Source organism: Calliopsis andreniformis, chromosome 6, assembly GCF_051401765.1.
Source record: "Calliopsis andreniformis isolate RMS-2024a chromosome 6, iyCalAndr_principal, whole genome shotgun sequence".
NCBI lineage: Eukaryota > Metazoa > Arthropoda > Insecta > Hymenoptera > Andrenidae > Calliopsis > Calliopsis andreniformis.
The window spans coordinates 18128036-18143540 of NC_135067.1; the positions used below are offsets into that span (position 1 = coordinate 18128036).

Consider the following 15505-nt stretch of genomic DNA (forward strand, 5'->3'; position numbering starts at 1 on the left):
AATCACTCGCGACGAAACGAAAAGAGCACAGGCCCTTTTTTATTTTTCTTACAATGACGACGTACTTTACCGTACGCGCAGCGTATGAAAGTCAACCACCATATATCTGTACGTGAAACGTAATAAAGACATGTTTGTGGAAAACTACTGTCTACTTTTATTTATCGTTCCTAGATGATTTCGAGTGTCCTTGGGGAGATACCAAAGAGGAATCGCGAGATGATGTTCAATTTGATGAAACGATCATATGAATTACAAGACTCACGAGACATAAAACCGCTAGTTTTTCGATTACTCGTTAATTGGATAATGCAGAAATAGCAAAAACAAGTTAACTTGAACGTTATATAATGTGTATAGTATTAGTGGTTTCTATCAAGCCATAGATTCGTTTGAGCGGAGATGTAGCAAGTCTTTTTGGTTAAATAATATTTTGCTATGTCATGCATAGCAGAAGAATTGTTCTTAATGTTTTTTAATGAGGAACACTGATATCTATGAAAATTTAATTTTGACAGAAATAGTACCCTTACTATAATGTAGTTACCATTTTATGTAGCGACTGAATAAATAAATTACCAAGAGAAACTTAGTCACGCGTTACACAGAAATATTGAACATGTCAGTACAATTTGCATGTTGAAAGTAGACGAGCGACAGTTAAGACCTCAGAAGCTAATTGAAACTGTAATACCAACACGTGCCAAAATTTCCTTGTTACTTTCGAAGCTGCATGCCACTGAACATTTTTTCTCACGTCACATATCACTTTCAAGTAGTCGAAAAATTACCATAATTCACCATCGAAGAGAGCTCAAAATTAAATTCGTTTGAAATTCGAAATTTATCACAAGTTTCAGGTATCGATGGAAGTCATCTTGTCATTCACGAAAAACCTGTCGATCGATAAAAATGTCAACGCTCCACGTGCAGACGTCGGAAAATGCAGGCGGCAAGCATAAGCGAGGTAACATTCCGCCAAAACAGACAAGCGAAGACCGATGGAACGAAGAAGGGGTACGGACGACAATTCGAGTGTAGTTTTCGACGAACAGTGCGTTTGTGCCGCCCTTTCGAGAATCTCGCGGCTAACAGTAGTGTCTCGTACGCTCGCGGCTATATTTACCAAAGCATCTTTATTAGGGAGATGTCGAATTACTCTTACTACTACGTGAAAGTTGTCGCCGACGGTACCGACCAACCAAAAACCTATAAATTCTTAAGAGGGTAAGCTGTCGAATGTGTTAACTTCTCTCGTCTGACATACATTGCAACATTATGTCATCGTCGAATATTTTGAACGATTAAAATTAAACACTACACGCTGTAAAGTTGATCAGAAACTTCTGTCAGAGTCTTCAATAAACACTCAACTAGGTATTACAGAAACTATAATAAATTATTTTTTAGACTCTTCTATTTATTACCCCCAGTTTTTTATTTTATTTTAATATACGATAAGTAACTCTCGACAGAGAAACTCACGAGTGTACGTCTTCTAAAAAGATAATCTATTCATAGGAATCCTACCCTGTTCAAGCCCCCAGAGGACACATGGTCCACTCGCGGTCGCTACAATCTTCTTTCACGGTTGCTCAGAGGAGGGCTTTCTGGTTCAGGTGATATCCATCATCCAGCGAACACCGTATTCCAGGTCCGTTTCTTAACAATTATCATTAGCATTAAGCCTGAGCGATTCTTAAACGATCCGCGCGAAAGCTTCTGGCGGTTCACCAACGAATCTTCTTTTCTCTTCCCGTTGCCCTTCTTTTTTTCTATACGTTCCTTTAACGACCTTTTACGGCCCATTTACTCGAGGACATTCCACCCGGCGATGCACCGCCATCGAAACGAACTCGCCATGGAGCGGAATGAAATCGAGTCGCTCAGCGATGGTCGGGTAACGTCAGCAGGGGGGAAATTTTTCCAAGCTCCTTTTGGAACCCTGCCAAACTCAGCTCTAACGTGAAACGAACCCCTCGCGTGGATGCTATAAAGTACAACGAAATCATATTTTTAGGTACGCCTACTGCCAAGGTTGTTACCCAGTTTTACTGTCTCTGCCACACGCGGATGACATTAACGTTACCTGTTAACCATATTTATTAACTTTCCCATTGCGAAAATGGTTTTCCTGCTTTACGGAGAGTTGAATCATTTAGTTGCTGTAAACCATAGTAATAAGTATCGTATAAATTCTGTATTAACTATGAATTCATATGCGATGTTTGAAGATATTTAGACATATTTAAATGTTTGTAACGCTATTTTAAAATAGTTGATAGCTTGAACTTATAACGATCACATGAATTAAAATTTCTAAGATAATAAAATTTAATTATAGCACTGTTCTAAAATAGCTAGTGCATTAAGCTATTAAAGATAACACGAGTAAATGTATCCATCTTGCATTTTGAAAATGAACTGCAAGACATTAATCTACAGCAAACGCTATTACGAAACAATGCATCTGTCTTCCCTGGCAGACAGATATTCCCAGAGCGTCTTCGCGCATGAATTTAGTAGATAAAATGGAGTGATGAAATACAGTTGGAGTAATTATTTTCAATGCATATTCATTCGATCCATCTTCTGCTACCAACAGTACTGAACATATACTGAAGTAATATACTAAATCGTTACTTCTCAGTTGATATTTTTAAGAACTTTGCAAAACGCTTTTCAGAATGTAAAAGTGAAACAACAGATATATTTTTGTGAACACTTGAATTGTTTCTAAATTTTCAAATATTCATTATCCTTGCTTTAGATATACGATAACAATTCTTTGCTGCAGTTTGTCTCAATAAAAAATTCAAAGCTTCTACCAATAATACATTCTTTATAAAATGATACAACTATATTTCACCCTGAAAATATTTATTTCCCACGAGGGAAAGATGCGTGCAAACAAGACATACCAAGAACCGCGGTTCGCTTTAAAAATTTAAAAATAGCGCTATCACCGCTGCCCTCTAGATTCCAAGTATCGGAGCTGTCTCCAGTTCCAAAATTCTACCATTAATAGAAGAGAAGGGGAGATGGTTAGGAGAATGTATAACATTCAGCATACATATACGTGCCCGTATATGTTTCCTCACGCTATATCGTTAAAGTCGAGACGCCGACGCCGACGCCATTCGGCAATCGTACGTGGAGGATGCTTTTGCATGAAACATTCATCTCTTGAGAAATATTGGTCAGTGTATCGTGTGCTTTCCAGCTTCGAGCACGGTGCCACGCGACCGCGAAGAGTTCCTTGTGTCGTGTATGAATTTTTTACACAACAGGAGATCAGTTTTTCAAGAATTTCTCATCAATTTTATTCAGCAACTGTTACCCTATTGTTCTAATCTACTGTGAAGCCACTGATAAATTTTGTAAGAAAAGTTTGATAATAGCGTGTGAGGAAACTGTTGGATTATGGGAGCTGCATATCCGTGGACGCATTAGATTCTGTTAATTGGGTAATTAGGGCAACGTGGATACACGGGGTAAGAATTTTACTCGTCACAGTGACCTTAACATCGTGTCGCAGCTGACGCAACTTGGGGGTGCGCCTCATGATCGATACTGACTCTCCCTATCGATGTTATCATATGTTACAACAATTTTATCGTTGTGGGGTAACTATTATAACAGATGGGGATAATTCAAACGAATAATTAAAATTGGTTTTTGTGGTAGATTACGTTTAAAATAATTGGAAATATTATAGAAAAATTGGAAATAAAAATATGTGGTATGAAACAGTCATAATTTGTAGTAAATTATGAAACTCTTTAGGTATATTAATTAATAGCTCCTATATAATATATCTAAAGAACCCTCCAGATTATATTATCTCTAATTATTTTAAGCAGTGGGATTAAAACCCTGGAATTTCGTATATCTACCTACAATTTCATAACAGATATCTAGGCCAACGTCAAGGCAGCGATACAGCAGAGCAAGTTTGAGGGTCGATGTCCGAAAACGGTCCTTGACGTATCGTCAAGGCCTACTTTCGCTGATCTCCATTAATGGCTTTAAGTCTCATTGCAAACATGATAACGTACATGAATTGCTAAATATGCTGAAATTCCCACTCAAGCTTAAAACGTTTAACCTTAATAACTTGCTTGCTAAAAAAAAATAAAAAACTGTTAAATATCAACGAATCCTACGCAAAATTGAATAAATAAAATTTCTAGAATCCAACAAAACACTTTTCATACGATTTCAATGAGAAAAAACATGCGATGAGTCAACCAAGATTTTTCGGCCTGAAACCTGTTTCTCATTCTACCCAGATTTATTTTCCTAACGATGTGACGCTAACACATGGTTCTCGCACGGTGGTTTAAACATGAAATAACTTCAAGCTTATGAAAATAATCTTTCAGATTAGAAAAATTTGTTTATCTGTACCTGAAATTGAGTTTAAAAATTTACTCCAAAATTTCCTAGCACAAATATGATCATTACTACTACCAAGACTGTCAACTGACACTGCATTTATGTACATATATTTCACATTTCCTATACTTGTAAAGACGAAAATATTACAGTAGAACACAGCGAACAAAATTTAAAGCCTTCCAAACTGTACCAGTGACAACGCGAATCTCTGATACTCAATAAAGATTGGGTGTACCAACAGTGACTAAAGGCGTTACGAAACTGCCATAAAAACATATGTATATATGTACATATACATAGAAAGCCGCACTATATAGCGTCTGTACGCGCAGATATTAAGGTATAACGCTCTTGTATCCTTGTTAGTCACCTATCAACCGCGTCAACGAAGTGTGACGACTGTTCGACGTCGTAGCGAATAGTGCAACGTGATAAGTTCAACTCGTGACGTAGTTTAAGGTCGAGAAATCTCCTTCCTGTCTGGCTCACGTTAAATCCTTGAACCTGATTGGAAACATGCACTTTTCAATAATCCGTTTAGTATATTAAGTGTTAGCACAACCAATAGACACGGCCACCGGAACCGCAGCTGACAGGTTGTTATTCCCCGCGATAAAATTACAGACAGACGTTAAACATTCATAGAGACCCAAATTCGAGGAACTCGTATCGTTAGATTAGAGTATTAGAGCCCCTTATCAGTGAAAGACGAACTTAATGGCGTAAAACGATTCAGCGCAAGACAATCGCTACCATTTCCGCGTACATCCTTCGAGACTCTAACAGGGAGCGTTTCAGGAGTAACGAGAGCTCGAAATCCCGGATAGACGTCGGTCAGGGCGTAGCTAGTGCAAAATGAACCACTTCTCGTATGGATGGAAACCGGAGGTGGTCGAGCCAGAATTTGTACGACAGGAAACGAAGAAGGTGGAAGTGAGTATACCAGCAGCACGCTGTACACAATTCTACGTGTCGTGAATCGCGAAAAAGTATTGCAAACACGCGCGAGTTTCGCTCGAATACAATGCAAAGCAATTGGCGAGCGAACGCCGTATCGGTTATGCAATGAATAATTGGAGCGTATATCGCAGGGACGTACCTCGAATTTGAAACATCCCGCGATTAGAGATGAACTCGTCGAACTCGTCGAAGGCTCGCAGATGGCGCAAGCTTTGTTATATTAAGCTGCGCTCACACTGCGTCTGTGGAATAACAGACGAAACGAAATGTGATCGAAGGTGGCCGAAGGCTACCGAATCTAGCCGAATGCAACTTGTTAACTATAGCTGTTTATGCCGGCGGTTCACGTGCATGCGTCGAATCCCAATCGCGAAACTGCGAAATTACGTTAAGCTGTCGCGTACCTGAGTGCCCAATCCCATTGGTTCGCACTGGTATTACACAGTTGCTGGCATTCGCCAGGATGAAAAGTCTCGTAGAAACGGTCGTGTGCATTATGGCGCGTTTGGCCGTGCCGCGTGACGAAACATGGGTGAGGGTAACAAGAGAATGAGCTCAGTTCGTGGCTCGAGACTTGTCAACGTAACGGTTCTACTTCTGCACGCGTGAAATCGCGTGTTCGGTTGGCTCAGGGGATCAAGATTTCTTCGATTCTGATAGATCACGATTGAAACACGGTTCCTGCGTGAGTGACACGTGACACGGGCCACCCGTCCAAAACGTGGGCCGAGAAAATCGTTTCCATCGCGTTCTATCGATCTTCCGTATCTAACTGGGAGAATAGTGATCAGTGGTGATCGCGATTAGAGACTAGTGAGGGCGTAGTCGACGAGGAAGATGAGCTACGGCGATGGGAACCCGCTCGACGACGTCTTTGTTAAGACGGTCGTCGAAGTCAAGCGATTCCTACCGTCGCTTTTCAACATTAAAGTGGTACGCGTCCCTGAAGTAACGACCCCCGACTATGTTTCGATTCTAACTGGATTAACATTGTTATTGATGTATCATGATGGTTGAGAGGATCGTCTTCCTCCTGGGGAAGTCTATTTAGGAATTCCTTTAGGACCTCACTGGAGGATAGCGATCTGATCTCGGATCGATAAGCGTCATACGGAATGTTTCGAAAGGCAGGCGTAGCTGACCGATGATCTCACAATCAGACCTGATGGAAACGACTAAATGTCGAGGATTATTAATATCGCTTCGTATCATCGTGAAATTTGAGATCTAGATTTTTTTTGTTGTGTAAACAATTCATAAAATAGTGTTTTTTTAACTGTTTTATGAACTATTCTGGGGAAATTTCGCGTTTGAAATTTTTTGAATGAGTCACTGATCTTATCGTTAGATCGAGATGATCTTATACAGTTTCATTACATGATTTTAACTCTAACAATAATTGTTTAACTTTAGCGGGTTTTTGAATAATAGTAGAAAGATGAAGACGATCTTATGAAATGGAAATTTCTTTAGTCGAGTGTATAGTATTAAATAATTCTCACGTCTACTAACAACGTATCACATTGCTAATCCTTAATTGCATCCTTTAACTTGAAACCATGTGCTTGTAACGCTATAGTCAGAATAAAGTTAATTTACTGACCAAGGCTATATTCTTGCCCATGTACATATCACATTGAGTAACCATAGGTAACAATTACTTAAATGAATTTTTGTTTAAATAACCATTGTTTGTCAAGGATACAATTACTACAGCAGTGCACAATGTGGAAAAGAGACGCAATACTGAAAGTCATTATCCAATTAACCGAAGTTGACGTAATATTAACGTCTAAATATAAAATTTGAACTTTCATATTTATAGTATCGTTATCGTATATCTTCGAAATGTATCATGATTGGGTTCATGGTGCAAACTTCAGTTAGCGATGTCTGTAGTTGTGAGACAAAACGTCAATTACATATGTTGATTTGCCTTATAGCTACATATGCGTAAAATAACAATAAAAACGATCATAGTTTGAGGAGAGTGATGATAGAAACGTTCACGTTCAGTCGAATTGCGACATCGCGGTCAATGAGTACGCATTCGCCACCTCATGTGGGGTTTATGCGGGAATTATGATTAAACAAAATACTCCTGTCATGCGTCATGTGTACGCAGCTCATTCATCGCACGTACGTTGAAGTAGGCGGTCAAGATAAGAATGTGCACCTTGTTGATAAACTTTGTCTGCACGACCTTTTGAAACAATTGGGGAATAATCACTATCTACGTTTATGTAAGAAAATGATATATTTTATCTATGACTGCACTCCTATCGGGTTGTAATTATTTATTATAGCACAATTACATGAGTAAAATCCTGAATTTCAAAGTTTGAATATTTGAAAGTTTGAAAATTTGAAAATTTGAAAATTTGAAAATTCGAAAGTTTGAAAATTTGAAAATTTGAAAATTTGAAAATTCGAAAGTTTGAAAATTTGAAAATTTGAATATTTGAAAATTCGAAAGTTTGCACAATCATCCATCATTTTAACCAATTTAAAAGAAATACTGCTCGCTTTCTTCGTAACTATTGACTATTCAAACAGTCAGTTTACTTAACAGACACAATCTCATAGTAATTCAATACTTGCGATAAGTCTGTTTGATCAAGACGAGATTTTTAATACTACAAGTAGTATGTTACATGCTATGTACTTAAGCTTTGAGTGAACAAATTTCACAAAAAAAATATATTATGTATAAATATCAATGATTGTGGGAAATATATATCATTTATATCAGAACTTCGTCAAATTCTAATTATTTTAAGTTTGAATTATTTTCAATAAATAATGATTTACAACTTATACCATAAATGGCGTTGTCAACTATCATAAAAGATACCGATATAAAATGATAGGTATATTAAACTATTTAGTATCGTAATTTAAAATTAAATGCGGTTTCTCTCCATCCGGTTATAACATAGGACCGCAGAAGATAAGTTTAATCAAAAACCTTGCTGCAAAATCAGTTTGTATCCGGAATGCATCTAGAATGTATTCAGTTTGCCTATTATAGTGAACCCATTCGAACGCTCAAAAACGTCAACAATTTTTTCGCGATTCAGGGATAAATGATTGGTTTCGACGTGATTCTATGATAAGAACACTCAATTTGAACTCTGATTCGACTGCACATTGAAATGATCAAACAACATATATACAGTTCACTAGTGGATAACGTAGACAGGAGAACATATCAGGACAAGCCTATAAAAACAACGAAAAATTTTATTGGGAAATCCTGCTATAACGTAGGCCACATTCAGTGCTATGTAGCTCCATTTCTTAATGTCTGGGAATGAAAAATTCTACTTTGTTTTATCGCGTATTTTACAGCAACTAAACTCATTGAAAAAATTGTGCAAAAACGATTTTAAAATAATTTGTAAAAGCACATGATAGAATGTTTAAACTTTCATCATTTGATCGCTTAACGATCCAACTACAACACTATATTCCAGGAAAAATAACGATCTCTGTGAGTAAACGCTTTAAAAAAGTAATTAACTTTTTTAGTTAGGAGAGAAGGGGTCAGGCTTCAGACCACGAGGAGCGGTTCAGGACTTCAACACACTTAGGCGACAATGTTTGGCGTCGGGCACGCTGTTCGAGGACCCCGAATTTCCAGCAGAAGACTCGTCCTTATATTTTTCGAAGCGACCTGACCGATATGTAGAATGGAGGCGTCCCATGGTAAGAAATTTAAGTGCTTCGTAGAAAAATCGCCTAAGTGGTCCTTTTATCGTTGGTAATGAGACTATATCTGACGTATCTACAGGAAATTGCGGACAATCCCCAACTATTTGTGGAAGGTTTCTCCAGATTCGATGTTCAACAGGGTGAATTAGGAGATTGCTGGCTGCTCGCGGCCGTCGCGAATCTCACCATGGATGAAAATTTATTCTTCCAAGTAGTGCCGGAAGACCAAAGTTTCGACGAAAATTACGCCGGTATCTTCCACTTCAGGTATCTTAACGACTGATCGAACACCAATCTAGAACTTCCTCCTGCTTTTTAGTAACAGTATACCTTCCTTTAAATTTCAACCATGAAATCCACTTCAGAAGTAACGAGACTTCTTATTTCATAACTCAGAATTATTATTATGAGAATCTATTATGATCTTAGAGCTAGGGCTAGACCCTAGAAGGATCTAACAATATTGTTTATATAAAATGAAATTGAATGTACATTCTCTCCATTCATCTGTGAAACAGGTTCTGGCAGTATGGTAGATGGGTAGATGTAGTGATCGACGATAGATTACCGACTTATCGCGGTGAATTATTGTACCTGCATTCAGCGGAGAGCAACGAGTTTTGGAGCGCTCTCCTAGAGAAGGCTTATGCAAAGCTTCATGGCTCTTACGAGGCATTAAAGGGTGGAACCACCTGCGAGGCCATGGAAGACTTCACGGGTGGTGTAACAGAAATGTACCAAATGGACCAAACCCCCCCGAATCTGTTCAGTATTTTACTAAAGGCTTTCGAAAGGAACTCTCTACTAGGCTGTTCGATAGAGGTAAATCTGGTGTTTGATGCTTGTTGATGGCTATGTCCGCTGGAACAACTAAGAACTAAAACAAGTTGCTATTTTAGCCTGATCCAAATATAGTGGAAGCAGAGACGCCTCAAGGACTGATCAGAGGCCATGCATACAGTATTACTCGTGTCAAGTACGTGGAGATTCAAACGCCGAATCAATATGGAAGAATACCTTTACTTAGGCTTAGGAATCCGTGGGGTAACGAAGCGGAGTGGAATGGTCCCTGGAGCGACCAGTAAGTCTGTCGATCAATTATTTATAAATCATAGAAATTAGAGATGTAAAGAAGGGAAAATCTTGTACAGACCTATCACAAATTATCTCATATCTCCACGAAAAATTGACTTCACTTACAGATCACCAGAATGGAGGTTTATACCAGATCACGAGAAAGAAGAGTTAGGTCTGACCTTCGACGTGGATGGCGAGTTTTGGATGTCGTTCCAAGATTTCACGCGATACTTCACGCAGCTAGAAATATGTAACTTAAATCCAGACTCGTTGACCGAGGATGAGCTAAATGCAGGCAAGAAGAGGTGGGAAATGAGTGTTTTCGAAGGTGAATGGGTACGAGGCGTTACAGCAGGAGGTTGCAGGAATTTCTTAGGTAGTGCTCATTTTAATTTAACGTTTTTTTTTTTATTTTGAATTATTTATAACGTTTAACATATCGCAGAAACTTTCTGGCACAATCCTCAGTATCGAATCACGTTGGAATATCCTGACGAAGATGACGACAAGTGTACAGTAATTGTCGCGTTAATGCAGAAGAATAGACGTGCGCAAAAAAGGATGGGGGCAGAGTGTTTAACTATTGGATTCGCGATATATCATGTACGTGTTTTATGATTCATATAATTGGAGAGAATTTTAATTTTGGATATTTAATTCATTATGAATATTGTTGTACGTGTAACGATTCAAATGTGCATACAGTTGGAATATCCTGATCGGCTGCCCAAACCATTGGACATTAACTTTTTCAAATATAATGCATCAGTCGCAAGATCACCAGCGTTCATAAATTTGCGAGAAGTTACCTGCCGCTTTAAATTGCCCCCTGGAGTCTATTGTATCGTCCCAAGTACATTTGATCCTAACGAGGAGGGAGAATTTTTGCTTCGGATCTTCTCCGAAAATAAAAACAACATGGAGTAAGTAATTGCATGGCATTGAGATTAAATTGAGTGAAGAATCGAAATTAATATTGAAACTGTGCTTCTTTAGGGAAAATGACGAAGAAGTCGGCGTAGGAGAAGTTGATGATAGGGTAAGAAATATATTCATCTATTTATCTATATGTGTGTCAAAGGAATTATAATGATTTCAATATAATACGAATTCATCACGTAGCATTTGTATAACTTAAATGTGCACGGTGCGCACGGTAATTAATTCTGCTGATTTGCAGCATTAACACGTGGTAATAGAAAGTACAGGTTGTTGAGAAAGAAGATTGCTCGAAAATTAGCTACACTAAAGTATAGCTTTTAAAACACTGTTTGTTAAAGTTTCCAGAATTACTATTTAGAACTAGTAAAACACTGCTGTAACATAGATAACTATACAGCTTCAACACTATCGTCTTTTAATTGCCTTTTTTAACATCCTGTACAGTCTGAGCGAAAATATTTATCCAATTTACACTTTACACGCGTCGATAACGTGCATCTAATATTCTGAGCTTGCAGAACGCTTTCAAAGTTTACTCACGTTCTCGTAGATTTGTTTTGTGTCTAGTCTAACTAGGTGTCCTTGTCGACTGTGTCAAACTGATCAATGACCGCGGGTCTTTGAAAAGTAAATCGTAACAACTCGCATGTTTTACACTGCTTGGCTTCTAGGTCATTAACCCTAAAGGTGATAACGAAAATGGAGATGGAGATAAGGTACGTAGTGTGCACGTATACTATTTTGATAACATATCTAAATCCTGTACTCCGAAAATAACTTAGAACGATATTAATTGAATAATAATTATATAAATGTAATGCTACTCTAGATATTTAACACCCTATTGCAATTTCAATATTTGTGTGTATTATTGTAGGTACGGGAAGAACCAGAACCAGATCGAAACGAGGAAAAAGTTCGAGAATTCTTCAAAAAACTCGCTGGCGATGATATGGAAGTGGATTGGATGGAACTCAAAGAAATTTTAGATTTTGCAATGCGAAAAGGTATGACTATCTTCGTTCCATTTTTTTCTCATATTAACCGCATTTATACTTTCATTTTAGTTTATGAAGCCAATAAAATATTAGGCATTCTTTTTTATTTTACTTTTGCGGTTAATATGTATATCTATAGTAGTATTTTCAGAATACCTTTATACACGTACAATAAAGGAAAGGCGTATTTTTTTGTAGACATAAGTGTATCATTTTGTTTTCTGTTATACTGATTCTGCTGTTTGCTTATCATTAAAAGAAAGCTTTCGTAATTTTCATGCTTCTTCGTTTAATAATGTTTATGGTTATTGACAGTAGCACAATTTATTTTAATCATGCTTGCGTACTTATTAATTGTTTGCAACACTTTACAATGCACATGCAAATAATTCTGTGCATTCTAGTCTTCGACGTTTGTTAATGCACCGTTCTGTTTAATTTGTTCTCACCACGAACCACTGTGTGAAAGCCAATGCATTTTACGATCTTTGCTGTAGCAACCGTGCATATGTGTTTCTTTCTTTATATTACTTCATACATTATATACATAAATACATTTGGGTCATCACCTGAAGCAGAAATTTTCAAAAAATCTGATCCCCCTAGATGACATATCATTTGTTTAATTAAAACACATTATTAACGCAACTGCTTCGAGCGAACACTTATATTCAATGTACGTATATTAAATTATAATTTATCGACATAACTAATGAACAGTCGATTAAAATAATTTGCAATTGATTTCAATTGATTGTAAATGAAGTGAATTATTAACACTCAAAAATCCAAGGTACAATTGGAGGTATTAGAAATTTGATTAAAATATTACTAAATTAATAATCGTCGGTGTAAATATACGTGAAATTAAAAATTGTCCTAAAATTTGAAAACTTACATTACTACATTAACTTAATCAGACCCGAATGTACATATGTAAAATTTAATGTTAACATCTAGCTGTATGTTACGGGTAGAGCTACCACAGTCGGCGCGTCGTAGTGAGGCTCATGCCCCTGAAACCGTACAAGGGGATGGTTCCTTTGTCGACACACTCATCTCACTGCTGTGCGGCATTGTTTGTAATAATGAACAGTACAATAAGACTGTAGGTAAGGCATCACATAGTATCTATTTCATAACTACCAAATCATTTTCTAGCCATTGAAAATTCAAAACAGATCTACAGGTGTGTTCCAAAGTAGTATTGCAAAATTTACAGGTGCATTCTACACCTCAAAACTAGGAAATTCCATGACTATATTTTTTTTCTTAATTTTGAGGCATCAAATACACTTTGTAGCTTTGTAATACTACTTTCAAATTACTCAACAGTTTCTATGCATGATTGACTCACAAATGGTAATTCACAACTGCATTCTTTAAAAACCTTATAAGTAGCAATAACTTCGTAACTGGATGTTATAATTTACTTGAATCAGAATCTAAGTTACCAGTATTTTGATTCTATAAGTATTGTGAATACCTGAGCAACATTACTTGAAGAAAAGGTATGTAGCTTTGATACAGTTTCAACACATACATATACCTATACATTCAGAACTATTTTATAGCCAGATTTAAGAAGTAGAGTTTATAAATGCATTTGCGAATTAGAGGCTTAAGTATGATATGAATTTGAGACTGAATAGTTTGTGCATAACTCTCCTTGGCATAATAGGCATAGAAACTATTAACAAAACTGCTTAAATATTAATTTAGGATACCTCAAATGCAGTGTGTGCAAAATCGTTATATACCATATACTTGTTTGTATTTGTGGTGTTGTCATCATTAATTACAGTCTACAGTGAAAGACCTATTTTTATACTTTTTAATATTTCAGAGTACTGGACATTTTTGATAAATGTAAAACAGTAACATGAAAAACTGGTCTAATATTGCAATCAGAAGTATGCATTTTTAATTCCAGAAACACATAATCAAGGATTCAGCAAAGATGTGTGCCGTAGCATGGTTGCTATGCTAGATGTTGATCATTCTGGGAAACTTGGATTTGAAGAATTCAAGTCTTTGTGGAATGACATAAGAAAATGGAGGGTATGTTAAAATACATACACTAGAGTAAAATCATCTGTGTAAATTTTAACATTAAATTTCTATAAAAATGATTGAATCTCTAGGCGGTCTTTAAGTTATATGACAAAGACGAATCAGGACTCTTAAGCGCATTTGAACTGCGACAAGCGTTAAATAGCGCAGGTTATCGACTGAATAATCACATTTTAAATATTTTGGTCCATCGTTACGGAACGAAAGAAGGCATGATCACCTTTGACGACTACATAATGTGTGCGGTGCGACTAAAAACGATGATAGGTAAATGAACAATGAAGAAAATAGCGATATTGAATCACGTAAAATAACGTAACGTTATTGTTTTAGAAATTTTTAAAGAACGAGATCCGGATTCGACTAATACAGCAACATTTACGATGGAGGAGTGGATAGAAAAGACATTGTATTCGTAATAAAACGCAGATACATGTTAAAAATCTAATAAGGACAGACAAATACGTCCATATATTTGCCAACATTTCTTCTACTATGAAAAATTTAAAAATTTTCAATTTCTTTTCGTGTCGATTTTTTCTAATATACATATATTTGAGTATATACTTTGAAAATTTTGACTTAAAACGATAAAAAGTAAATCTTAAATGTAAGTGTAAATGAAAAACATTTTTCATCAGCTTACTGTTGAGTGGATTTTAAAAAATGACAAAAGTAACGAAAGAACAAAACACATCTACATTAGCAATGAAAAAGTATATATAAAATCATAGTATCTATAATAATAATAATAATAATTTGTTGCATTTTTATTGGTACTAAATATTATGTGCCTTGATATAACTTTGTACATCTAAATTCTAATTTCGTTAAAAAAATAGTAATTTATGATACTAGTTTTAAAATAACATAGTCTATAATTTTATACATAAACTATGAACATGAATAAAAATATATATAATTTATTTTAACATGATCTACTGTCTGATTCCTTGTAGATTTTGAACAACATCCATACAAAAATGATAAAAAGTTACAATATCATTTATATATCAAATAGAATCCAATTATTTTGAAGTTATAATTAACTTCTTCATTGTATATCTTATTCAATAGTTCTTTTAAAGAAATTTTGCATTATATTTTCAGCAGGTATAAAATATTTCATGAAAATGTTTTAGTTATATGTACAGAAAGATAGAATAAGAAAACTCACCAATTGTTGAAGTCTGTTTCCCTCTCATTTTGTTCTGGAATCTTTGCAAGTTCAATCCTGAAATAAAATGTGCTAATTTAAAAAATTGATAACATTTAAGGAATAAATATAATTATATTATGATATAATGACAAATAGCTTTACCTTATTATTGAATAAAGAA

General features: G+C 36.1%; 1 protein-coding gene and 1 long non-coding RNA gene across 13 annotated transcripts; one reads left to right on the plus strand and one right to left on the minus strand.

The window, feature by feature from the left end:
* Positions 1-1080: 1080 nt before the first annotated feature.
* Positions 1081-15102, plus strand: Calpa (calpain A). Of its 9 annotated transcripts, none has more exons than XM_076380217.1 (16): positions 1081-1227; positions 1522-1654; positions 8893-9069; positions 9155-9342; positions 9594-9897; positions 9975-10156; positions 10278-10528; positions 10598-10755; positions 10858-11075; positions 11149-11191; positions 11766-11810; positions 11972-12101; positions 13070-13204; positions 14026-14153; positions 14237-14432; positions 14499-15102. In XM_076380217.1, the coding sequence occupies exons 1-16, from the start codon at positions 1148-1150 to the stop codon at positions 14582-14584; spliced, it is 2454 nt and encodes an 817-aa protein (XP_076236332.1). In that variant the 5' UTR covers positions 1081-1147; the 3' UTR covers positions 14585-15102. The 9 variants fall into 9 exon arrangements, with proteins under 9 accessions (XP_076236332.1, XP_076236335.1, XP_076236340.1 ...); XM_076380221.1 differs by lacking the exons at positions 1081-1227; positions 1522-1654 and adding exons at positions 3137-3494; positions 5200-5334; XM_076380223.1 differs by lacking the exons at positions 1081-1227; positions 1522-1654 and adding exons at positions 3137-3380; positions 5200-5334.
* On the minus strand, positions 1429-4626 carry LOC143180477 (uncharacterized). Of its 4 annotated transcripts, XR_013002135.1 has the most exons (4): positions 4491-4626; positions 3901-4410; positions 2090-2165; positions 1429-1990 (listed from the first exon to the last, which is right to left on the minus strand). It is a non-coding gene; the product is annotated as an uncharacterized LOC143180477 (long non-coding RNA). The 4 variants fall into 4 exon arrangements; XR_013002134.1 differs by having other exon boundaries at positions 3901-4619; XR_013002136.1 differs by lacking the exons at positions 3901-4410; positions 4491-4626 and having other exon boundaries at positions 2090-2664.
* Positions 15103-15505: the final 403 nt, after the last annotated feature.

Bases quoted from the DNA above. Each gene is read 5' to 3' on its own strand.
- Calpa (XM_076380217.1), top strand. From the start codon at position 1,148: ATGTCGAATTACTCTTACTACTACGTGAAAGTTGTCGCCGACGGTACC. The intron at 1,655-8,892 runs GTCCGTTTCTTA...TAACTTTTTTAG, and splicing joins CAGCGAACACCGTATTCCAG to TTAGGAGAGAAGGGGTCAGG. The intron at 12,102-13,069 runs GTATGACTATCT...TGTTACGGGTAG, and splicing joins AGATTTTGCAATGCGAAAAG to AGCTACCACAGTCGGCGCGT.